Source organism: Actinia tenebrosa, unplaced genomic scaffold, assembly GCF_029948245.1.
Source record: "Actinia tenebrosa isolate PJP-AT-01 unplaced genomic scaffold, QUT_ActTen_1.0 PGA_scaffold5__44_contigs__length_20552954, whole genome shotgun sequence".
NCBI lineage: Eukaryota > Metazoa > Cnidaria > Anthozoa > Actiniaria > Actiniidae > Actinia > Actinia tenebrosa.
In genome coordinates, this window is record NW_028292582.1 from 347718 (window position 1) to 372029 (window position 24312).

At 37.0% G+C, this 24312-nt stretch overlaps 4 protein-coding genes and 1 pseudogene across 7 annotated transcripts; 2 read left to right on the forward strand and 3 right to left on the reverse strand.

Annotated features, from left to right (window-relative positions):
- Positions 1-12: 12 nt before the first annotated feature.
- Positions 13-4860, reverse strand: LOC116301068 (coagulation factor V-like). The gene is made up of 6 exons (XM_031710070.2): positions 4773-4860; positions 2004-2266; positions 1614-1692; positions 1363-1518; positions 504-841; positions 13-371 (listed from the first exon to the last, which is right to left on the reverse strand). The coding sequence occupies exons 1-6, from the start codon at positions 4858-4860 to the stop codon at positions 225-227; spliced, it is 1071 nt and encodes a 356-aa protein (XP_031565930.1). The 3' UTR covers positions 13-224.
- A 1541-nt stretch (positions 4861-6401) lies between these two features.
- Positions 6402-15555, forward strand: LOC116301100 (uncharacterized). Its single transcript, XM_089038406.1, has 6 exons — positions 6402-6550; positions 8496-8758; positions 11175-11253; positions 12620-12799; positions 13106-13437; positions 13655-15555. Exons 1-6 carry the CDS (start codon positions 6469-6471, stop codon positions 13796-13798), a joined length of 1080 nt encoding a protein of 359 aa, XP_088894532.1. The 5' UTR covers positions 6402-6468; the 3' UTR covers positions 13799-15555.
- Positions 15556-17217: 1662 nt separating this feature from the next.
- On the forward strand, positions 17218-19465 carry LOC148906242 (uncharacterized; annotated as a pseudogene). Its single transcript, XR_016121419.1, has 3 exons — positions 17218-17510; positions 17790-17936; positions 18019-19465. The product of XR_016121419.1 is annotated as an uncharacterized LOC148906242 (transcript).
- Positions 19450-22037, reverse strand: LOC148906243 (uncharacterized). 3 transcript variants are annotated; one of them, XM_089038404.1, is made up of 4 exons: positions 21748-22037; positions 21354-21547; positions 21056-21225; positions 19450-20864 (listed from the first exon to the last, which is right to left on the reverse strand). In XM_089038404.1, exons 1-4 carry the CDS (start codon positions 21761-21763, stop codon positions 19682-19684), a joined length of 1563 nt encoding a protein of 520 aa, XP_088894530.1. In that variant the 5' UTR covers positions 21764-22037; the 3' UTR covers positions 19450-19681. The 3 variants fall into 3 exon arrangements, with proteins under 3 accessions (XP_088894530.1, XP_088894529.1, XP_088894528.1); XM_089038403.1 differs by having other exon boundaries at positions 21062-21225; positions 21354-22037; XM_089038402.1 differs by having other exon boundaries at positions 21354-22037.
- A 496-nt stretch (positions 22038-22533) lies between these two features.
- LOC116286994 (zinc finger CCHC domain-containing protein 24) lies at positions 22534-24124 on the reverse strand. Its single transcript, XM_031693602.2, has 2 exons — positions 23986-24124; positions 22534-23016 (listed from the first exon to the last, which is right to left on the reverse strand). The coding sequence occupies exons 1-2, from the start codon at positions 24091-24093 to the stop codon at positions 22765-22767; spliced, it is 360 nt and encodes a 119-aa protein (XP_031549462.1). The 5' UTR covers positions 24094-24124; the 3' UTR covers positions 22534-22764.
- Between the last annotated feature and the right edge of the window lie 188 nt (positions 24125-24312).

Genomic DNA, 24312 nt, shown 5'->3' on the forward strand with positions numbered 1-24312 from the left:
ACATCCATACAGTTCAACCTTCATCGATATGTGTCCTCTCCATCTAATGTATCGTGTCTTGATGGGTACCGTCAGTTTGTTGGTACTCATTGCTGTGCATGTGGTTGTATACAGATGTACATCCATACAGTTCAACCTTCATCGATATGTGTCCTCTCCATCTAATGTATCGTGTCTTGATGGGTACCGTCAGTTCGTTGGTACTTATTGCTGTGCATGTGGTTCTATACAGATGTACATCCATACAGTTCAACCCTCATACATGGGAAATCGTTCCATGATTGCACGACAAATCTCACGTATTGTGCCTTGACAGGTTTTGAAAGTTCATGACTCACCACTGTAGTTTTGTCGAAATTGCCGCTAAAGTGCTGGAAAAAAAGTGCAATCAATGTATCAAAGACTTTTTATTTATAAACACGACACGACACGACACGACACAACACGACACGACACGACACGACACGACACGACACCGCTTCAATACTGGTCAAATCTTTTACCGTTATGTCGTTGTCATTGATTCTGTAGTCTTCCCACGTGCCTGAAGTGTTGCTGAAGGCCAGAGTGTACTCAGTGACCCGGGATTGAAAGTGTGGATAATCTTGTCCTTGAGTGGCAACCTTTGTTATCCATTTAATTGACCCTAAGTCAATCTGTAGATACTCGCCAATTTTTTTGCTAGATGGGCACCACGCAGTGTCATAGGCTTTGGTTGGCTGTCGGTGAAGACGACCATAATGGGGTTGCATAGCTTTACTGTCCCATTCAAACACTGAGGAAGCTGTGATTTGTGCATCAGGTATCTTCCCGTTTTGAATTCCAAGTGGCACAGAACAACCTTGTATAATGAAAAAAAGATTATTTTAAAGCGTAGCAGATTTGTCATGACAATAAGCCTGGAAATACTTTGCTTCCAATAACTTTTCTTTCTCTCTTTTTCCGTCTACCCCGTAACTTGTTTCCAGTAAGTATCCCGTGTCACATAATGTCCCACCGAAACCTTATCAGACAAGCACAAAATAATTATGAAAGTGGTTGCTATATCTGCACATATATAAATAGGAATATATATTTTAGATTAAAGTTTCAAATCAACATGTTAATTGTCCATTAGTCAACATCATCTTTTCAGGTCGCTTTCTTTATCGACAAAGCACAATAGCAACAAATTTTCCCGTACTCAGTTTACTCGGTAAACTTGAAATGCACTTGCATGATAAACCAATGACAGTTTTATTTTGTTTTATGTGTATATAGCTTAGGCCTCCCTTGTAAGACTACGTATAAATGCTATTTCACACTTTTTTTTAGTTGATTGCTATTCAAAATTCTCCAAATACTATTAATGTTTTTACTTACATGCGAATTTCGCTGCAGGTTTACACTTCTTGACATCAAGCGACGATCCTTCACAGGAATATGGAACATTGGCGTTCATTCGAGAGATACAAACACGATTACGTGTTTGAGAGCAATTACAGTGAGACCATTGACTCCATTGGGTCCACCTTCCATCTGAAACAAATGAACAATTTAACGAGCGGATAAAAGGAAAAACGGACAATGTGTTGAAAAAATTGTATCAGTGTCGTATCAATATTGTTACTCACCACTGCAGTTGAACGTATCCCATAAGAAGTCAGGGCTACACCACTGTCGTGGAGAACAAGGGTTGGAAGAACATGGGTTCTAATAAAGCGAAACAATGGAATTGAAAAAAGAAACAATCCGGGAAAAAAATTGGATATAAGGTACATGGGCCTTGAGTAAAAATTCTTGCCAAGTCCACAGTTAACCCAACAAAATAAGGGCAAAAAAAGGAAAATTTAAGACTCTAGTCAAAAACTATTTCGCGCGTCCTGATCTGCGCACAAGGTTGTGATTTACTGTTGAGCTTGAAAATGAATTTTTCTTGGGTAATTGCCGCAAGTAACAAAGCAAGAGAATGAGTGAGCAAACAATATGAAAAAATGAAGGCTTCAATCATGAAGATTTGTCACCTTGATAGGACAGTATTCAAAATCTTCCTTGGAAACCACGTAACCAGGGTCTGACACGTGATCAGCGTCATTCAGTTCACATGTTCTCGACATTCCTTCTACGGGACCCAAGTTGTACGACACACAGTTGTCTTCTATATAACATTTGTGCTGACAATCTTCTAAACCGGGTGCTAAGATTCTGAAAGACTTAATCACGTGACCATCGAAAGTCTTGTTTTTCAAACAGTCAAGAAAGTCAAGTACCTTACAACCACCGTCACCTGTGTAGGGAGGACAAGAAGACAAAGTATTAGTATTGCTAGTTTGACCTTTTAGCTTGGGCGCAATGTTTTCCATTTCAGAGCACTTGTCATTTCCAAGAGTATAATTTCTTTGTTTTCTTATATTCACTGGCTTTTTGAAGCCTATTCAGCCTTTGAGTTTCAGACTCTTTTGACTTGTTTTTTGTTAGGGTTTTTGGAAATTTAAGTTGGCTTTCGATTCGTGCATATTAATTAGGAAAAATCTATATTCTTTCTTAAATTTTAAAAACTTTCGTAAATTTCACAAAAACAAAATTGCGCTTGGACTTTTTGATCGCGTTTCCTGAAATACCTATCTATTTGAAAGGTTCTTTTGGTAAAATAAAATCAAATTTGATTTTTCGACACAAGTTCTTAATGATGAAAATGATAAATTTTAGTAATTTGACTTTAAATAAACATCAGTAAAAGCAAAAATGTGAAAGTTATAGCAACAGTTTCTACCAAATCGTTCAATTTGTTAAAAAGTCTCGTTAAAAAGTCTCGCAAAAAGTCACCATCTCGACTTTTTTTGCGAAAATCTAGTTAAGCGAAAATATATGTTACAATGAAGTACTGTGGCGGATTTAGGGGGGGTTCATTGGGTGCAAATGAACCCCCACCGGCTGGTACCTTGGATTTTTTATATATATAAAAGTATGGTACTAACTCATGAGATTTAATATGAAAATGGGACTGGTGGATAGGTTATCCTTATCAGGAGCGCCCCTAGGCCAGTGATGTGCCTCATGGGAAAAATGATGATGCAAGAGAACGTTATTGTTGTGCCGAGATTTGCAAAAATGAACCCCCCCTCTTAAAGTCCTGGATCCGCCAATGTCCTTATCTTACATTAACCGTGAGAAGTAAACAAAACGGTACGCAATGAAAACAATGGATAATAAGGCGACTTCTTTTATTTCATTAGGTTCAGATACCCTCAGAAAGATACTGAAATCTATGTTGAAGGAAACAGCGAGTTGAGAATATGACGTCATCAACCTCCTAATTAGCATAAACTTAAAACTTGAACATCTATGAATATATTTGTCGAACCAAAAATGCTAACAAGACACTGCAAAACGAAGGTTTTCTCCTTTTCTACTTTAACATGTGTTTAAGAAGTAGAAATTGGATGTGTTAAAATTTCATCACAGTTGCAATTTACGTTTGTATTCGATCGGCCCTAAGTTAAAAAATCACTCGAATCATCAGTGGCACTAAAACCGATAACGTGCATGCTGTACGAGGGTATAGCATTTACTTGCAGGCAGTGATGGCAAACAAATAGTGGCCCTCGTTCCGTGTTCCAATCGGAATTTACTGTAAGAGTTGAGTAGTGTTATTGTTGATCTTGGCTTACAAGTTAGCTGAAAAAAACAAGCCTTTCAAACGAAAGAGGCTTTTTCCACGACATAAAAGTTTAATTGATCGAATATTCGTTCCCTAGGAAGAATGATTGATAGGATACTATGCTGTTTCGAGTCGCTTCTAAATTTACACAACATATTTACATATGTATATTTGCTTTTTCTAAACCTTGAATTTTACGGCCTATGAGTGTTTTTGTAAACTATTATTTCCTTTAAGTTGGTCAGTCCTAAGATTGGTGATTTTTTTTTGCATGTAAGCATATTCTGTTCGAGATTATTTACTTTTATCGCTGGAAATAGAGAAACTCTCGCTCTAATAAGTTAACAGCTATTCGTTAAACACTAAAAGTGTCAGAAAATAAATATAAATGTTTTTGCAAAGCAGAAAAAAATGAATTATTTAAGATAGTTAAGAACGAGAAGGAGAAGGAGAAGGGCATGGAAAGCACAAGAAAAACTAGACAAAACTAAAAAAGGAAGCAAAAAAGATGATATACATATAATACATGACTGCAAACTCAATTAAGACGAAGACGGCGAAGGAGATCTTAGAAGTAATAGTAGAGGAAGGAGAAGAGGAAGAAGAAGAAGAAGAACAACAACAACAACAACAAGAGCTGAACAAGAAGAACGAGAACAAGAGAAGAACAAGGAAATACTTCAATCAGGATCGATTAGAGCTTAATAAATAAAATAAATAAATAAATAAATAAATAAATAAATAAATTCGCAGTGGCATTTCCACATAGTGGCTCTTCATTTACTGTAATTCCAATTGGAATTTAGAAGTTGAATTTTGCGGAGGGAGGAAAGCCGGAGAACCTAGAAAACCCTCGAAGCACAGGAGAGAACCAACAAACAACTCAACTCACATACAATACCGAGCTCGTTGGCACTCGAAATCGGGTCACATTGGTCAGAGCCGAGCGCTCTCACCGCTACGATAGATATGAGGAACGGCTAGAAAGGATAAGAAAGGAAAAAGAAAGTAAAGGAAGAAAGCAAGTTACAAAACTTATACGCAAGTAAACAAAGTCAATAACAAAATTAAGGAAATTTATTCCACTGCATATGGAATAAATGCACATAAACACACATCCAATTTAACTTACCTTTAGACAGTGCGATAAGGCCAGCAATGAAGAACAAAATCACTCCCATATTTTGGATCCCTGACGCTTGACTTTTAAGTTTCTCCATCGGTACAGGGGTGGATCAAGGGGAGGGGTGCAGGGGGGCGCACCCCTCCCACTTTGTGCCTTTGATTCTAAGGGGTGCACCCCTCCCTGAACAAAATCCTGGATCCACCCCTGCGGTATCATATCATAATTTCCTCTCGACTGCCAAACAAAAAACAAAACAAAACAAACAAAAAAAATGCATCAGCTTTAAAAATAGAATCAGCTCTGCGGTGAATTTCGTTGTAGTCCATCACAGCATCTTTAGCTGTTTTGCCACCGGCCCTCATACACAGATTACTTTAACCTAACTTTTGACTAAAATTTAATATGCGTGCCCACAAGAAGCAGCAATATGGAAAGGAAGATCTTTAGACCTTTCAAGCTACAAAATGTTTAGGGGCTGGTCAGTTTGGTCCTCTCGTGCTTTGCGCGTCGCCTACGAGCACTGTTTAGCTGGAAAGTTTCTCATTGAAATGATTGCCCGATTGGTCAAGAATTGGGGAGCTATAACAAAGATGTAGCAGGGGGTTGCTGGATGGGACAAGACGTGGGAGAGATTTTCGGCTTGAGAAAGGAGAACTTAACACCTGCTTTTACAGCCAAGTTAACGTTTTATAAAATAAGGATTGAAAAAGGTTGTCTCAAAAAAAAAAAAAAAAAAAAAAGATATATTTTTTCTTACACTTTTTTTGATAACCATATCTGAAATACGCTGAAGGTAAATAAAGTATTGTTTATGTTATTTTATGTTTATGTCATGTCAAAATTAATAACCATCTTGAGCTTATTTGGATGTCGAACGTAACAAGGGTATTGAGAAAAAAATAATGAAAGCCTTCGCGAGCTTATTCCATCCATTCATCTATCCATTTCAGGGTTTGTTTTTTTTTGTTTTGTTTTTTTTTTGTATTCAGTTTTTCACTCATTCATCCAATACACTTTTTCAATTATTTTATCAATTCTTTGTCCAATTAATTTAAAAACAAGAAAAGAAAGATAAATATTCCGCAAATTTTTAGCCAAAATTTTAATTAATTTTTTCTATCTACAAGCAAATTTCCTCTTAAATTACACACACACACACAAAATCTATGAAATATTCGTCGGATATGTATTCGGTATTCGGATTGCAAAAGGCAAAAGTAACTTTTTATTGTTGACTAAATCGCTAAATATAAGCCTTGTCATAGGCCTGCATTGATCGTCTTCGCTTTAACGCCTAGTAAGTAGGAATTCCGATTATACAAACTCCAGTTGAGGCTCAATGGGGGGTGTCCCCATGTGTGCCACGCAATCGAACTATTTCAATTATAACGTATAATAGTATTAGCAAAATGCTTTAATAACTAAATGATCGAAATGTCCGCTTATATAAATACATTATACGTTATACAATCGCTCGCTATAACATACACACAGAGAAAATAAAATGCAAAGGACCAAAAAATCTAAATATTTATTTATTTCATATTTTATTATCTCCTCTTCATTAAGCATCAATGCATGAATATTGATTGATTCTATTTATGCAATGGTTTAAGGTGGACAAGGTGTATTCACAGTGATCGAAGGTTTTTTTCTTCAGTCGTCAAGCAAACCGACTCGGTTCAAAAGAAAGGGTTTGGCGATGATTGGGAAACTTCTCTCTCTATTCTCTAAATTCCTCTGGATTACCAGCTTATTATTGGTTGCTGTGCCTGTTATAATAGGTAAGCTTTCTTCATATCACATCATATGGATCATTATGATATACGGATATAAAAAATGTTTTTCGCGGAATTCTGAGGCGGGTTATTTTCGTCTGTTCTAAAATCATAAGAACATTTTGATTTGTATGTACGGCTATAAAGTATTAAGAGTAAGTTTAGAAACATCCGTATATTTTCCATATTTTGCTGAAATTTGGGTGCTAGATAAGGAATGAGTATTTTGTTCCGCATCAAGATAAAATATTGTCGGAGAAAAATTGCCGGGGGGGGGGGGGGGTAGGGGGATGGTTGTTTTTAATTGGTTGGTTGGTTACAAGGCTGTTTTGAAAGCAGCTGAAAGCACGGTTACGGAGACGCTACAAAAAAATAAAACGTTTATGTTGAAATATTTGGCTATCGAAATGAACCTCGATGCATACTAATCCGTTGCACATAGTAAAACTTAACACTTATCTGTTGAACGGTTTATCAAACGATTCCCACACGTCAATAGGTATTATGAGCTTTTGTAAACAGCTCCTAAAATGTTAGGTTACTTGATATGAAGCAGCTGCAGCATATATGAATATCTAAGCAATCAAAACAAGCGATACTTCATACTGACGTATCTCAAAACAGTTAGATATTCCGAAATATCTGGAGAAAATAAAGTGTCCTTCATAATGTCATTTATTATTTAATATCGAATTTAAGAGGCAATGTCCACATAATAAGGGCTAGAATTGAACAAATTCAAGAATTTGTGGCAAGGGTCAAAAAATCAAATTTGCTCTTCTTTTAAAGTTAGATAGGCCATTATTAGATATGAATCCCTGGGTAGTTGGTTTTCGAAAATTTTATTTTATTTTCGAGAAAACGGCCACAGAAAAGGTTCGACCGAAACCCAAGCAAGAGACGCTCAAGAAGAGTGAAAATGGACAAACTGAACAGAGCGCGCGTAAAAAATAAACCATCTATGACAATTTTTGAACTTTCTTCTTAATATATCACCCTTTTTCGTTCATTGGACTGGATTTCAAGCTTATTGGGAAAGGGACAAATTTCTGGCGAGGGAAAATAGGAGGCCTGTGTTTACATATGCAAATTAGTTGCCTCAAAAGAAAAAAGATTTAACTATGGGCAAAAATATAGTTTTTAAAGTGCAAATGAACCCTTTGACAATACATTCAGTACTGGTTCTGCATAAAGTGAATAGTTGATTGGTAAAATATTTCTTGATTTGAGTGATGCGTCTCTAAGTTATGAAGGTTTATACTTCCAATATGTTAATGATGATGACGTCAGGTAAGGTATTTGAGTGTTTTTGTTGTAACTAGTAATACTAAATGCTGGCCATTTTGAAAATAAAAATTGTAAATAGCTTTCATGTAAACCATGAGTAAAATAATGATGCTTTTAAAATACTGTTTCTATGAACCAGTTCGATTTTGTATATTTGATTAAGCCTTAATAGACGTCACACTCATTAGCATATTGGAAGTATAAACCTTCATAACTTAGAAACGCATCACTCAAATCAAGAAATATTTTACCATTCAACTATTTACTTCGTGTAGAATCAGTACTGAAAGTATTGTCGAAGGGTTCATGTGCACTTTAAACATAGTTTTTCGTTTTCGCACCTTTTTCTACTCATTATTATTCATGTATATAAGTTAACGTTTTTTAGTTTTTTATCACTTGACAATGATGTTCAGTTAACGTCGAAACGTCGTGAAATATTATGTTTCTTAGTTAAGTTTTATCGCTGAATTTTATCTTAAAATGTTACAAGAAACCACTTCTTATCATTATTATTATTATTACTATATTATACATTATTACTGATATTTATTTTATTTTATTGCTTATTGTGAAGCGCCATGAATTTTGATATGTGCGCTATGTAAGTTCCATTATTATTATTATTATTATTATAAATTATTATTATTTTGTTACTTTACAGGTGATGGTGGATGTAGGGTACTCGATTTTCTGAAATGCATTCAAAACACGCACTTTACTGGCCACGTCATCAAAACGTTTAGGATCCCAGATTCTGGATTAAGAGAATGTGGACGGAAATGTTTTATCGAAGAAAAATGTGTGTCGTACAATTTGGGTCCTGTTGAAGGGATTGAGAGGTCTTGCGAGCTGAATGACGCGGATCACGTGTCACACCCTGGTGAAATGTTATCCAGCCATGGCTTTGAATACTGCCCCGTCAAGGTTCAAAGAAATTGTTTTATTCCCCGACATCGACATCGACATCGACATCGACATCGACATCGACATCGACATCGACATCGACATCGACATCGACATCGACATCGACATCGACATCGACATCGACATCGACATCGACATCGACATCGATATTGACATCGACATCGACATCGACATCGATATTGACATCGACATCGATATTGACATCGACATCGATATTGACATCGACATCGATATTGACATCGACATCGATATTGACATCGACATCGATATTGACATCGACATCGACATCGACATTGACATCGACATCGACATCGACATCGACATCGATATTGACATTGATATCGACATCGATATTGACATTGACATCGATATTGACATCGACATCGATATTGACATCGACATCGATATTGACATGGACATCGATATTGACATGGACATCGATATTGACATGGACATCGATATTGACATCGACATCAACATCGATATTGACATGGACATCGATATTGACATGGACATCGATATTGACATCGACATCGATATTGACATCGACATCGATATTGACATCGACATCGATATTGACATCGACATCGATATTGACATCGACATCGACATCAACATTGACATCGACATCGATATTGACATCGATATTGACATCGATATTGACATCGACATCGACATCGACATCGATATTGACATCGATATTGACATCGACATCGATATTGACATCGACATCGATATTGACATCGACATCGATATTGACATCGATATTGACATCGATATTGACATCGACATCGATATTGACATCGACATTGACATCAACATCAACATCGATATTGACATGGACATCGATATTGACATGGACATCGATATTGACATCGACATCGATATTGACATGGACATCGATATTGACATCGACATCGATATTGACATCGACATCGATATTGACATCGACATCGATATTGACATCGACATCGACATCTACATTGACATCGACATCGATATTGACATCAACATTGACATCAACATTGACATCGACATCGATATTGACATCGATATTGACATCGACATCGATATTGACATCGACATCGACATTGATATTGACATCGATATTGACATCGACATTGACATCGATATTGACATTGATATTGACATCGATATTGAGATCGACATCGATATTGACATCGACATCAATATTGACATCGACATTGACATCGATATTGACATCGACATTGACATCGACATTGACATCGATATTGACATCGACATTGACATTGATATTGACATCGACATTGACATCGACATCGATATTGACATTGACATCGACATTGACATCGACATTGACATCGACATTGACATCGACATTGACATCGACATCGATATTGACATTGACATCGATATTGACATCGACATCGATATTGAAACCGACATCGATATTGACATCGACATCGATATTGACATTGACATCGACATTGACATCGATATTGACATCGATATTGACATCGACATTGATATTGACATCGACATTGATATTGACATCGATATTGACATCGATATTGACATCGATATTGACATCGACATTGACATCGATATTGACATCGACATTGACATTGATATTGACATCGACATTGACATCGATATTGACATCGACATCGATATTGACATCGACATCGATATTGACATCGACATCGATATTGACATCGACATCGATATTGACATCGACATCGACATCGACATCGACATCGATATTGACACCGACATCGATATTGACATCGACATCGATATTGACATCGACATCGAAATCGATATTGACATCGATATTGACACCGACATCGATATTGACATCGACATCGACATCGACATCGACATTGACATCGATATTGACATCGATATTGACATCGACATCAATATTGACATCGACATCAATATTGACATCGACATCAATACTGACATCGACATTGACATCGATATTGACATCGACATTGACATCGATATTGACATCGACATTGACATTGACATCGACATTGACATCGACATCGATATTGACATCGACATCGATATTGACATCGACATCGATATTGACATCGACATCGATATTGACATCGACATCGATATTGACATCGACATCGACATCTACATCGACATTGACATCGACATCCATATTGACATCGACATCGATATTGACATCGACATCGATATTGACATCGACATCGATATTGACATCGACATCGATATTGACATCGACATCGAAATCGATATTGACATCGATATTGACATCGGACATCGATATTGACATCGACATCGAAATCGATATTGACATCGATATTGACATCGACATCGATATTGACATCGACATCGACATCGATATTGACATCGACATCGATATCGACATCAATATTGACATTATTTTTATTTGAAGAACCCTTGTTCGTCAAATCCTTGTCCAAGTGGCACCATGTGTAGGCCTGACTTTTCGTGGGACACATTTACCTGTGATGGTATGTATACGCTAAAACATTATTCGTAGATGATTGAATTCTGTCGAACATATCCATTGATTACAGCATTGCATTGAATAAAATTACTTAGAAATCGTTTTCATTGCAAATTTGAATAAAATTGAATGAAAATAAAGTATTTTAAAAAACACGTAAAAACACGTTGTTACTTTAAAAATTGGTATTCGGCTGCGAATATTATATTATATAAATATAACTGATAAAGTACCGTACTTTGATTAAATTAGTATTATTTTTAGTAGGTATTTTGCGGTGCCGTGACAACTAACATGATGCAATAAGCATTTAGTAGTGATAGCCTGCGTTCCGACTTGCTATGACGTTAAATTTAATTTTAAAAAGTCTCATGTGTTACTCACGTGGCAGGCATGTGGACTAGAACAATAGATTCAGCCATGCTATAGCCTCGCATTCAAGTGCTTGAGAATACGCTTATGCGGGGGAAGGGGGGAGGTTTTATTAAAAATATATATATTGGCCACTTTAGAAACGCGCAAAAGACTGCCCGTCCTGCCCGCTATCGACTGTGAAGACTAAAGAAGGTTTGCAAGCTTAGACTAGAAACTCGTCCTGCTCATTCAGCCGCTAGCTTCGCAATCGTTGATCATTTAAAACATATTCGCCAGCAAACAAAGTTTAGATTATTAAGTTTGACCGCATCTGCGATCATTTTCTGCTCTTCTGGAAAAGCAATCCATTGCTGTAAACATTTTTGTCTTCGCATCGAATGTAAACGTACATCCTCCGAACTTCGCTTCTATTTAATCGGCCGCATACGCAATGAACTTGATGACAGCTCGTTGACAAGCAGCTCATTTTAAGCCCATGGGAATTTTGCGTTGTGTGGGCAACGCGTAATTCATTTCTCTGTGTGTTGTCCACAGTCCCTACTTTTCCTCTCCCTGAGTTTGGAAAAGAGGGGCTGGTGACAGTCTATGAAATTTGTATATGATTGAATAAAAGTAACCAGTTGTTACAAGCCTTCAAAAGTCTGAAAAATTAACAAAGAATGTATGGTTACAGGGGACGTGTCCGGCCAGTAACCATACATTCTTTGTGAATTTTCAACGCTTTTGAAAGCCAATAATTCTGGTTCTTTTCATCCAATCATTTTCAAATTTCACAGACTTACTATATTGAGGTGCTTTATCAGCTCTTTTGCTAATAATATTAAATTTCAAAACTCGCCCCAGTCTCTTGCTCGTCCCTAAAGTGGCCCATTAGGTTTTATTAAGTTATTTTTTCTCGAAAAGCTTTTGTTTTTAACTCGCTTATCAAAATTAATAATGCTTGCGCCGTAAGTAAGGCCGTCCTGACCCTTGTTCTCTCCTACTGGTGATTTTAGTTGATGGAGGCTGGGCCCCATGGACAACATGGACAACCTGTCAATCTCATCCCGCGTCTTGTCCCAGGACGCGTAACAGAACCTGCTCCAATCCACCGCCACTGAATAGAGGTGCCTACTGTATCGGTCTAGGTCTGGAGAGTGAAACATGCGTTGGCAATGTTAACGCAAGTCAAAGAGGTAAACAGAAACTCATTTATATTATTCCTGCATGTTGGTAGCATATAGAGAAATAAAAGTCTTGGCATAGCATAGAAGTAGAATAATTACGATGTCGACTTGGTCCTTATTCTATATACCAAGTACTTCAACCAGTTAGATTTCGTTAATGACGGTTGACTTTCTCGAGTTCAGTTACTTCAAAGTATAATGAGGAGATAAAAAGACATTCAAGAGAGATATAATATCTTTTGACTCGTAGGCTATTTGGGCTGCGGGCCTAATCGTTAAATAGTAGTTTACTAATGATTGATTTTTTTTAATAAGAATGTGAAATACCACTTGGGATGGAAGACGGAAACATCACTGACTCCCAGATTACGGCCTCATCGACATACCCATCAAGTATCACGCTCGACCCTTGGCAAGCACGCTTAAAAAACCCAGGGATAGCCGGCGTTACGTATGGTTCATGGGCTGCAAGAATAAGATCTGTAGGACAGCATTTACAGGTTGATCTTAGGTGCCCAAAGATGATTACTAGGATTGCCACACAGGGAAGATCGCTCGGTGCTGATCAATATGTTACGAAATATTCCGTGTCCTACAGCAACGATGCAACCAGCTGGATACAATACCTCCAAGATGGCGCTATTAAGGTTATTTTTTGAAATACTCTTCATAATTGATTCTACTAATAATTTGTTTGCTTACTGATTAAAAAATAACAGATTAGAATAATAGGAAACGAAAGAAAATGAGTGAAGACGAAGCGAAGCCGGTATAGACACGAGAGAAGTAGAAGAAAAGAGTAAGCATGCTGCAAACAGCCCCAGTAAAAATGTTATACTAAACTGTCGTTTTATTTGTCTTCAGGTATTCCCTGCAAACAACGATAAACAAACAATAGTCAAAAACAGTCTCCCTCAACCACTTATTGCTCGATACATCCGTATCATCGTAGAAGAATTTCACTCATGGCCTACGATGAGAATGGAACTATATGGGTGTTCATTTTGAATTCGGTAATCTCTGTCCCTGTCCCTATCCCCGTTCCCGTCGCAAACCCAATGTATCTATTATAAGTAATACCGTAACCAGGATCTTTAACAGATTGCAATAGAGAGCCATTGCAGCTAGTATAAGATTTTTACTGGGTCCATGCGACTCATTTATGGTCCTTGTGATTTGTTATGTGTGGGACCGAGCTTCACGAATGGTGAGGAGGGATATGTAGACTATTCTTCCCTCATGATTATATTCTTGAGGGACGAGTAGTCTAATCGTCCCTCATCTTTAATGCTTATTAATGATATTTATATAGCGCTCTTTTCCATATGGATATGTTCAAAGGCGCTTTACGATGATTTGTGAATGAGGGATAGTATGAGGTGTAGGCACTGAGGGTGGTCACAGCCAGGGTGTCTTTACGTCCTCAGTGGTTCTTTTACGTCCCTCCGATATTCGTTAGTAATGATGAAGTGTGGAGAGACGGGACCGCCATTTAAAGTGGTCATCCAAGCCACTCGAAAGTCTAACCATTTGCAGATTTAGATTTTTAATTTCATGAGCGGGATATTTAGACAAAGCGTCCCCCTGGAAATAACGGATCCCGAGGTAATCATGGTATGATTATTTGTCTAACGTCATACCTAATGTGGTTTACACAACACGGAAAATCCTAAGAGAAGGTTATCTTATAATGTTGACGCACTCAGGCATCTTATGCTTTACTTGTATGAAATAGCTACCTCCAATATGAAGCACTGCTCGAAAGGGCTAAGCTTGGTATGTCTCCTTCAATGTCTTCAATCCTCAAATTTTATCAATAACCTAAAAAACAGCGTCTGCTCAAAATAGGGCACGGTGGTTAGCTCGCACATCGAACTGAAATTTAGCGTTTTGATTTTTTTCGGATGGAGGAAAACCGGAGAAGGCGGAGAAAAATGTCTAGTGCATGCAAAATCCTATATCACCTCATGAATGTGCAGAAATACTTATCACGTTTAAACTCCACGATATACAGTTCCAGCCCCGTGCATGTGTTTTCAGACGTTTAGAGAAATTATAGATGAATGACAGTGGCTGTAAAGCGGCTTTTATCATCTTTATTTTATTGATGCATTTGTTAGCATCCTCTCTGGCGGGTGTTACTGTACCTCTGAGTATACCATACAACTGAATTTAATTTATTATGTTATTATATTCATTCAAGAGCTTCGATTGCGTGCTTGTCAAAAAGTCGCTGGTTGTTCCTTAGTACAAATTCTCGGAATGTACATTGATTTTATGTATGCATACAAATGTATTCTTTATTTTCCAACTTTATAATACACTGCAAAATTACTTGATTCTGATTGGTCAAGATAAGTGCAAATTAACGTTAACAACAGATTTCACAGTTACAAACAATTGTTTCAAGTCGAGGCATTTGGGTGAACACAATGAAATATATGGAAACTAACCCTAATACAACTGTTTTGACACTATTGGCAGAGCACGCGTATTTCCGAGTATAAGTACACCTATTGGCCTTGTTTTTATCTTACTTGCAAGCCTAAAAAATAAATAAATTTTGATTAAATATCATAGCATGTTGCAAGAGTATAGCGCGATTAAACTTCAGATTTGTTGCATGCAACGTTGCGTGCAACAAGTTTGGGGTAGACACACGCTGCAATAGTCCTGTTGCGTGCAATGTTACATGCAATGTTGCACCGTGTGTCAGTACGTTTAGTTTACTAGTTGCGAATAAACAATCCAAATAACACTGTTAATTTTAGTGACTCTTTTTGCTTCCCTTGTTGTAACTGTGACATGGACGGTGGTTTTAGTAGGCGGAACTTACGTTTCTTCCGATAACGCGGGAGATTTAAATGCTACTGATTAGTATGCAATTTGTTAGATACTTCTAAAAAAGTCGGGTTTCCTACCAAAAATATTTATCGAAAACTCTATGAAATTTTGCAGAAGTAAACTTAAGATGTCTGGGAACATTTCCCCCATGATAACTTTATTAAATTATTAAACGGTCGTGTAAAAATATGAGGTAAATTTCAAATGATGAGCAAGCTTTCTCCATACTTGTAATATCGTGATTATAGGTTAACTTCAAATACAGTTTCCTACCAAGAATATTACGCTGATATTGATTAGCTGTTATGATCTTGAAAGTTTAACCCTAGTTTTAGGAAAACCAATGGCAACGTTTTACTGTAGATATATCTTGATACGAAAAATAAGCATTTTCGATGACTACTACAGCTATCTTGCTATCTTGGCCTATTTTCCCCGTAAATGAGTGAGAGCAGTCAAGTAGAATATTTGAATTTGGCGCTCTTGAGCTTATGAATATTACGGATGTGACGCCTCATTCTGGGCGATGCGTAGAAATCTCCTTCGTAATCGTAGTCACTGTCAGATTTCAAGAACTGGATTTGTTTGTGAGGATAGACAATTATTTTGCACTTATGACACTGTTGTCCAGTATTGTCATAACTGTTTGCACTTTTCCATTTACTACGGCAATGGGGACAGCAAAACTCACCTAACACTTGATCTGTTCCTTGGTAAGGCGTCTAAAATTATATGCAAATGAGATCAAGACAGGCAATTAGGATGGGTATAACTATTAGAAAGGAAAAGAAAAGAAAAAGAAAAGAAGAGAAAGAGAAAGAGAAAGAGAAAGAGAAAGAGAAAGAGAAAGAGAAAGAGAAAGAGAAAGAGAAAGAGAAAGAAGAAAAGAGAAAGAGAAAGAGAAAAGAAAGAGACAGAGAAAGAACAGAAAGAGAAAAGAAATAAATAATCAAGCGCGAGAGAGACCTCCCTCTCCCTCTCCTCTCCCTGCCGCATCCTTCTCCCTCGCTTCTCCGCCCTCCGTCTCCTTCCCGCTTCTCCTTCTCTCCCTGCCCTTCTCCTTCTCCTCCTTCTCCTTCTCCTTACTCCTTCTCCTTTTTCCTTTTCCTGTTGTCTTTTTCTTTTTTTCTTCTTAGGAGAAGGAGAAGAGAAATAGAATGGTGTTTGCCCGACATCGAGTTAAAATCCATAAAATTTATAGATCGAAGAAATTTCCTGTGGCAAATCAAGACAATTCGCAACTAACTTCGATAATTCCATTGTTAACTTTCTAAGAACGGCATTTGCCTTAAACGTTTTTTGATATAACCGATTTCTATTTTAAAAGCATTTTTGCTTAGTTGCACATTTTGGACACAGTCGAAATCTCCTAGTGTAAACTGAACGTCGTTGAATTTTATTCAGTTTTCCTAATGAAGATAACTCAAATTTTAAAGCCTTTTACCATATTTGTGATTACTCACTTTCTTAGCAATGTACCGTTTGTAATTATTTTCAAAACATAAATCTACAGGAAAGTTTGAATTTTTTTTAATATTTATCTTCGCTTAGTTGCATTTTCAACCGAGAACATTTCAATAGGCCCTTTGCAGCTAGTGGTCACGTGCTTGGATACCGCTTAGCAACACAAAACTGGAGAGCAAGCCTTCCAGTAAACAAAAGTTGTAATAGGTCAAGCACGCGTGGTTTTATACGATAGTTTCATCGTTCAAAACGCTTAATCCTTTTGCCCTATCTACAAACACAGTAAGATAATCTTAAATTCTCTCCTTTGGACTCGATTTTTGGTTCGAAGTAACGATATTCTTCGCGTTATCGCGAAAAAATTGTCACCGCCGGCCCGCTCGACGGCTGAAAAACATGGCGACTTCGCAAGGTATGTACTTCAAAACTCTCCTTTTTTTTGGTTTCTTTTCAATTATTGGACTTCTAAAATCTCTAAAATAACAGTTTAGATTGTGAATGGTGATCGATTGTAATTGGACGGCATTTTAATGGACGATTTGTTTATTTTTTGTGAGAGTGATTCCACGTCTAAAGTCAAGACTAACCCATGTTTACATATATTCGCTGTAGATGTTAGAACTCCCGACGAGCCATCACATACCAAGAAAAATTCTTCGTACTGATATTTTTATATTTATTTTTGTTTTAGATGAAGTAGAAACTCAAGACATCTCTATCTTTCCTTCCCTCACCTTCGATGATGTAGGGAGCTACGCTATAGAGAAGTCTGGCTGCACAAGCACTTCGAAAGCGTACAAATTTATGGCGGAACCAGGCTATTTACATGACGTTAAAGGTACTTGATAGCCAAAATGCTTTTTCTATTTCATTATGATATGAATGGCAGACAATTCACACTAATTTTTCCAATTTTTTAGTGATATATACCGACCAGTGCGTGAGAGTTAAATGCAAGTGTTACCGCTCAATGAGGAAGTCTGAACCACCGCACATTTTAGAGGTGTCAGTCCAGAACAACAATTTGACATTGCTGTCTGGGCTGTGCTCATGTGTAGCCGGGGCAGGTGGATACTGCCATCATGTGATCGGGCTTCTTTACTATTTAGCCCTTCTTAAGCAACTGGGACATCGGACATTGCCTGATGAGCTAACATGTACCAGCATGAAGCAGCGTTGGAGCATACCTAGAGGATCCAAAATCGCACAAAAAGAAATACAAGACGTGCTAGTGAAAAAACCCCAACTTGGCGCTTCGTACAGTAGATATATCAAGAGTAATTTGTATTCCCCATCTACCCAGTATCCTACCCTCACAAAAGAGCACTTTAATGGCTTCCAACCACCTCATCCTCTCTTTACAACCATTCTGCCCAATCAAGATCAACTTGGCAATATCCCATTTGTACAGAGCAAGTTTGGAAATGTCCCAAAAGGCTGTGTCCTGTCATATCAACAAAAGATGTCAACTGACTACATCATAAATGATTTTACTTGCACTTCTTTCCCAGAGCTTCCCCTCTCAAGTGCAGAGGACAGATTTAATAACAATGTGTCAATCTGTCTTGACAGTCGTCAACAATCTATATTTGGAACATTGTCTGTGACAACAGAGTCATCACTGAGAGTGCAGCAGCAAACAGTCACTCAAAGTCAGAGTGATGTATGGCACCTGCTCAGAAAAAAAAAGGGTAACAGCAAGCAAATTTGGCATTGTCGCTCGCCGGGTGTCACATTTTGACACCCTTGTCAATCAGCTAAACCCCACCAGATTTGTACAAACTGCAGCAATGAGAAGAGGCATTGAACTTGAACCACATGCTGCCATGGTCTATGCTAGCAATGCAAAGGGTGGAAGAGTAAACCTCTTCCCATCTGGGCTGATTGTCCACCCAAAGTGCCCATGGCTAGGTTGTAGCCCAGACAGGAAAGTTTATGACCTTGATGCCGTAAATAATGGTCAGAATCCCTTTGGCTTGTTAGAAATAAAGGTCGTTAAAGAGGGGGAAACATCATTTGACAATGTGAGGTATCTCACCAAGGACCAGAACACTAACCAGTACAAACTGAAAACAACAGACATTTATTATTACCAGATCCAGTGCCAGCTTGGACTCACAGGATTAGAATGGTGTGATTTTTTCAGTTACATTGACGAAAATTTGTTTGTTTGCTCTAGAATTAATTTTGATTCAGTGTTTTTCCAGCAAGCAAAGGACAAAGTTGATAGTTTTTTCTTCAATTACTATTTACATTAATACACTAAGATTTTTGTTGTTGTTCTCAAACCATGGCCAGATTTCTTATGATAACAAATATTATATTATTTTTATTAATGACAAATCAATTCATAATCTTAATTTATTTTTTATTATATTTATATCATATTAGTATTATATTTATTTGTGCTATTTAGATTTTGTGTTTGTTCATTAGTTTTTTTTTTTGAGTTTTCATTTACAAACAAATTGAAATAGTTACAAAAAGCAATCCAAGACACATGATAAACCAACCTGCATTAAAGATTATCTAATGGGTTATGTAAGCCACATTAATCATACATTCACCAACTTCTTACAGACACTATGCCTCATTATTACCATTGGATAAAATAAGTGGGCCTTGAAAATTTGTAAGGAGGCAGGCTACAGTATATAACTGATTGACTGAACCTAAAGTGGACAATGGCACATCTGAATCAAAAAAGTGGTACTCTTTGACTCTTCTTATTGCCCTCTCGACATGAATTCTAAGACTTGCTAGTGTCTTTGTTTTTTGAACATCTGCGGCAGAGAATTGTTCCTGACTTTCAAGAAACGGAGGAATATTTAACTCTACCCGCTTCTCCCTAAGTAAATCTTCAATGTCAAACCCTTTGTCTGCCATGACTGAATCACCAGGTTCTAACAAATCTAGAATGCCGCTGCACCTTGTGATTTCCTTATCACTAATCCCCCCTGTGTAAAGGCTAGAAACGAAGCTAATAGCTCCATTAGGGGTAATGCCTATCAAACCCTTGAGTGTAGTATTACTCTTATAACTAGAATAAAGCTGCGACTGAAGTAGTAGGGAGGTAGGTGTTTGAACAAAAATCTCTGTACAATCTAAAATGACACGTGTGCTTGCATAAAGCTTTTTAAAACCTTCTGGCATAAACCTATCAACATCTTGCCTTGAAGGCCAGATCACTTGACTACCAAGAAGAAAATACAAAAAATTAGTCCATGTGATCAATTTCCTGCAAACTGACGATTTATGTATTCGGAACCTATGAGCTAAATCCTGTCCGAATAGACCTAGTTTGAGGCGTACACAAAACATAAACAATTCATCCACAAGAAGCATATTTCTTGAGTCTGGTCTACTTTCTCTTTCTCCAGAGGCATAACAATATGTCATTTGTGCAGCACATGGCTGCAAAAACTTAAAAAAGAACTGAATATGTAAATAGGATGGGAAACCTGTATAAAATCTTATGATCTCATTGTCTGTGCCAAATCTCTCAAGCCCAAATTTATTAAGTGCTAATTGTTCTGCAGCTTGCCTCTTAATGTCCTCAATTTCTTTTGCAGCTTCAACTTTAACCCTTTTTATTTCAGTGAGGGCAGCTGCAGTTTCATTTCTACTTTGTTCAAGTTGCTTTTGTGCATCTTGGAACTGTGCTCTGAGTGACTGGACTTGTGCTTGTAGGTCATCCATGCTGAAGGTTGTAGAAGTGCTGGGACTATTATCTTCATTGTCATCACTTTCATCTGTCTGAGTGTCTCTGTAAAAAGGTTTTGAAATTATGATGACACTCAGTTCACACTCAGTTCACACTAAATAAAAAATTATAAAAGACTAAATTATTAAAATTATAAAATTATTTTGGTTTAAACCAAAATAAACATCAAGTACAATTCCATCAGTCAAGTCTAAATGAAATGTATTGAAGTAGAAATATGTGATATTCATTACCTAAACCTATCTACTTGTCGAATTATCTTTCTTCTTGCTTTGGATTTGGTTGACCAGTCAAAGATTGATGGTACAGCTTCTCTTTTTAGCAACTGACGTCCAGAATCAGTGGGAGGATTGTAATCTTCCTCAGTGAAGTGTTTTGAGCACACTCTGGTACTTTTGTTAACCTATTATAAATCAAATGTCCTTTTAATAACAATGTAACTGTATTCAACTATTTTTATCTTCATTACAGTTTTTTAAAGATCCACAGGCAATTCGTATTGTGCATTGATATTGTTAGATTCCTATATACCTTGAAGTGTGGGCCCACATCTCTTCGTATCTTCACCAGCCATTCCTTTTTCAATTGCTCATCCCTTGCACGGCCTGGTAAGCGGTGAAACTTTAAATCAGGATGATATCGAGAATCTCCGTTACACAAGGGAACACAACAATGGTACGAAGAATTTTTCTTGGTATGTGATGGCTCGTCGGGAGTTCTAACATCTACAGCGAATATATGTAAACATGGGTTAGTCTTGACTTTAGACGTGGAATCACTCTCACAAAAAATAAACAAATCGTCCATTAAAATGCCGTCCAATTACAATCGATCACCATTCACAATCTAAACTGTTATTTTAGAGATTTTAGAAGTCCAATAATTGAAAAGAAACCAAAAAAAAGGAGAGTTTTGAAGTACATACCTTGCGAAGTCGCCATGTTTTTCAGCCGTCGAGCGGGCCGGCGGTGACAATTTTTTCGCGATAACGCGAAGAATATCGTTACTTCGAACCAAAAATCGAGTCCAAAGGAGAGAATTTAAGATTATCTTACTGTGTTTGTAGATAGGGCAAAAGGATTAAGCGTTTTGAACGATGAAACTATCGTATAAAACCACGCGTGCTTGACCTATTACAACTTTTGTTTACTGGAAGGCTTGCTCTCCAGTTTTGTGTTGCTAAGCGGTATCCAAGCACGTGACCACTAGCTGCAAAGGGCCTATTCTGCATATGTCAAACTGTGTTTTCTACTGAATTGTTAGAATTTTAGGTGATGAAGTTTAAGAAAATTTGTAAAAGTTATGGAAATATCCTCACCTTTTTCTTTGTCTGTTTATCGCTTGAAGACATATTTCCCGCGTCTCTTAGAGTTTTCTATAATAACAAATTCCCATTAGATTTGGGGTCAGACTAGAATTAACGACAGGAGCAAATGATTCCAAGAAGCAAGATCATAAACCATGACCATGAATAGCGAGACGTTATTGGCTTGAACATCCAGGCGTAAAGCAGTAAAATAACAAAGTGAAAATATATATAACCTCGGTTTGAGATATTTTTCCAAAGGTCGCGAGCTGGTCATTCCTTCAAAATGCTTTCTGTTCCACTGTTTTATGATCTCAATGAACTACATGGCTTCTTTCGTAGCGATTTTTACCCATGCACGTTTATTTTATTCTTATTCAGGTTAAGCTAGTTTGATACGTTGACAAGTTCTATCGAGTCTTTTATTTCAGCATTTCAGTTACAGTATTAAACCAGGCAAAGTAAAAAACAATAAAATCACAGGAACCCTAACTTCGGCTAAAAGTGTTCTACAAAATCAAAAAACAAAAAAAATCTGGAAGAAAATCAGCTTTTTATTTATTTGATCGGCCATTAAAAGTTATGCAGGTGCTTCTAATGACAGTCCTATATATATTTTTTCTTCAGAGGACTGCATTAACGACAGGAATGCCCAAGTCGGATACATTTTTCGCACAGATGCTGCAGGTGAGGCTTAGATTCATCAATAAAGTCTTCGTCATCAGAATCTTTTCTCTCTAACGGTCTCTGCTTGTAAGGATAGACCATAATATCACATGTCTTGCATTTCTGACCAGCGTTAGCCCAGCTGTTACCACTTTGCCACATACGATTACACGATGGACAGCGGAACTCTCCAAAAACTCGTCTTTTCCCTTGGTAAGGGGTCTGAAGTTAAGGATATGATAAGAAAATATAGTTAGAGAAAGACCAAGAAATCCATAAATTACCAATAAATTCTATGACCCGGAAACCAAGTTGCAAAATCAATGAATAGATCGGACTACTTTTTGCCATACTCTTAGCCTTTAAATTAGCTACTATCATCTAAGTATAATTGGTAAATCTTCACTCGATTTCTTAGAGTTTATCATTATTCGTATTTCGTTGTTATTATAATTTTACCCCTTGCATGATAGCTTAGGAACTTAGATAATTGTCATGGATAAAGTTACGTAAATAAATGAATAAATAAAATAAATAAATATGTGCCAATGTTCAGTCTATTTCAAAAGAGAGGCTAAGCCCACGCATTCTGAGAAATCATCGTATTTTTAGTCTCCATCGCAGACGTTTTTTAATGTCAGTCACGCAACGTTTCTTGCATGAAAGACACTAAGAACCGCTGCATCCTGGGAGGCTAGATATTTTTTAAGATAAAGAGTAATAAATTTATTACATCCAAGCTTTATTCGTTTTCTGTAAAAATACTATATGTCTAGTATTACTCAGTTAATCGCTCAACATACGAGTCATTGACATAAGCATAGCGATAGACGTGACGTGAACAGCAAACGAGACTAAAATATTAGCCAAAAACCTGTGTACCATTTCTCTACTCATTTTTAAATGCGCTTGGAATGTCAGTTAAAATATCACTTGTTCCTTTATTAACATAAGCTATAGTATCACCTGTAAATAGCGCATTAAACAGCGATAGACGGGCGAAAACACTCCGCAGAAACCATATACTGGACAGGTATATTGATATCTTACAAGCCGGAAACAAAGTTAATACTCTCTTGTATTTTAGTATTCCAGGAACTCTTAGCAGCCATAAAACAGACTGAGGAAAGGTCTAGTTTTTCTAATTGTTTCTAGGGTGTAATCTTGAAGAAAAATATTTCAAAAACTTACCTTTTTGTCTGACATCTTTGCTCTGTGAAAATGCTGTTGTAAGATGACGCAGCCAAAATATTTCTCAGAATTTGCTACGGCAACTTTCTTTTCATTGGCTGATGTCATAGAGTAGAGTTGTCCTCATTGTAGCTTGTCACAACATTTCCAAGAAATCCGACGGAAATACGTACTAGACGTTTCTCTGCAATAACATTGGACCCTCTGTTTAAATTTTCCAGCTTAGTGAAAATATTTACCTCATTTACATGTGCAATCTCGCAAAATCGAAAGCCTTTTTATGGCTAGTGTTTTATTTTATTCATTTTAAAAAAAAAAAATTGTATT

Coding starts and splice junctions, on each gene's coding strand:
- LOC116301068 (XM_031710070.2), bottom strand. CDS start 4,860: ATGGAGAAACTTAAAAGTCAAGCGTCAGGGATCCAAAATATGGGAGTG. Junction 1,693..2,003: donor TTGAATACTGTCCTATCAAG/GTGACAAATCTT, acceptor TCGCTTTATTAG/AACCCATGTTCTTCCAACCC. Junction 372..503: donor TCAATGACAACGACATAACG/GTAAAAGATTTG, acceptor CTTTTTTTCCAG/CACTTTAGCGGCAATTTCGA.
- LOC116301100 (XM_089038406.1), top strand. CDS start 6,469: ATGATTGGGAAACTTCTCTCTCTATTCTCTAAATTCCTCTGGATTACC. Junction 11,254..12,619: donor GGACACATTTACCTGTGATG/GTATGTATACGC, acceptor TGGTGATTTTAG/TTGATGGAGGCTGGGCCCCA. Junction 13,438..13,654: donor TCCAAGATGGCGCTATTAAG/GTTATTTTTTGA, acceptor ATTTGTCTTCAG/GTATTCCCTGCAAACAACGA.
- LOC148906243 (XM_089038402.1), bottom strand. CDS start 21,629: ATGGACGATTTGTTTATTTTTTGTGAGAGTGATTCCACGTCTAAAGTC. Junction 21,226..21,353: donor ATGTGGGCCCACACTTCAAG/GTATATAGGAAT, acceptor GATTTATAATAG/GTTAACAAAAGTACCAGAGT. Junction 20,865..21,055: donor CGACAAGTAGATAGGTTTAG/GTAATGAATATC, acceptor ACCTTTTTACAG/AGACACTCAGACAGATGAAA.
- LOC116286994 (XM_031693602.2), bottom strand. CDS start 24,093: ATGACATCAGCCAATGAAAAGAAAGTTGCCGTAGCAAATTCTGAGAAA. Junction 23,017..23,985: donor CAAAGATGTCAGACAAAAAG/GTAAGTTTTTGA, acceptor CCTTAACTTCAG/ACCCCTTACCAAGGGAAAAG.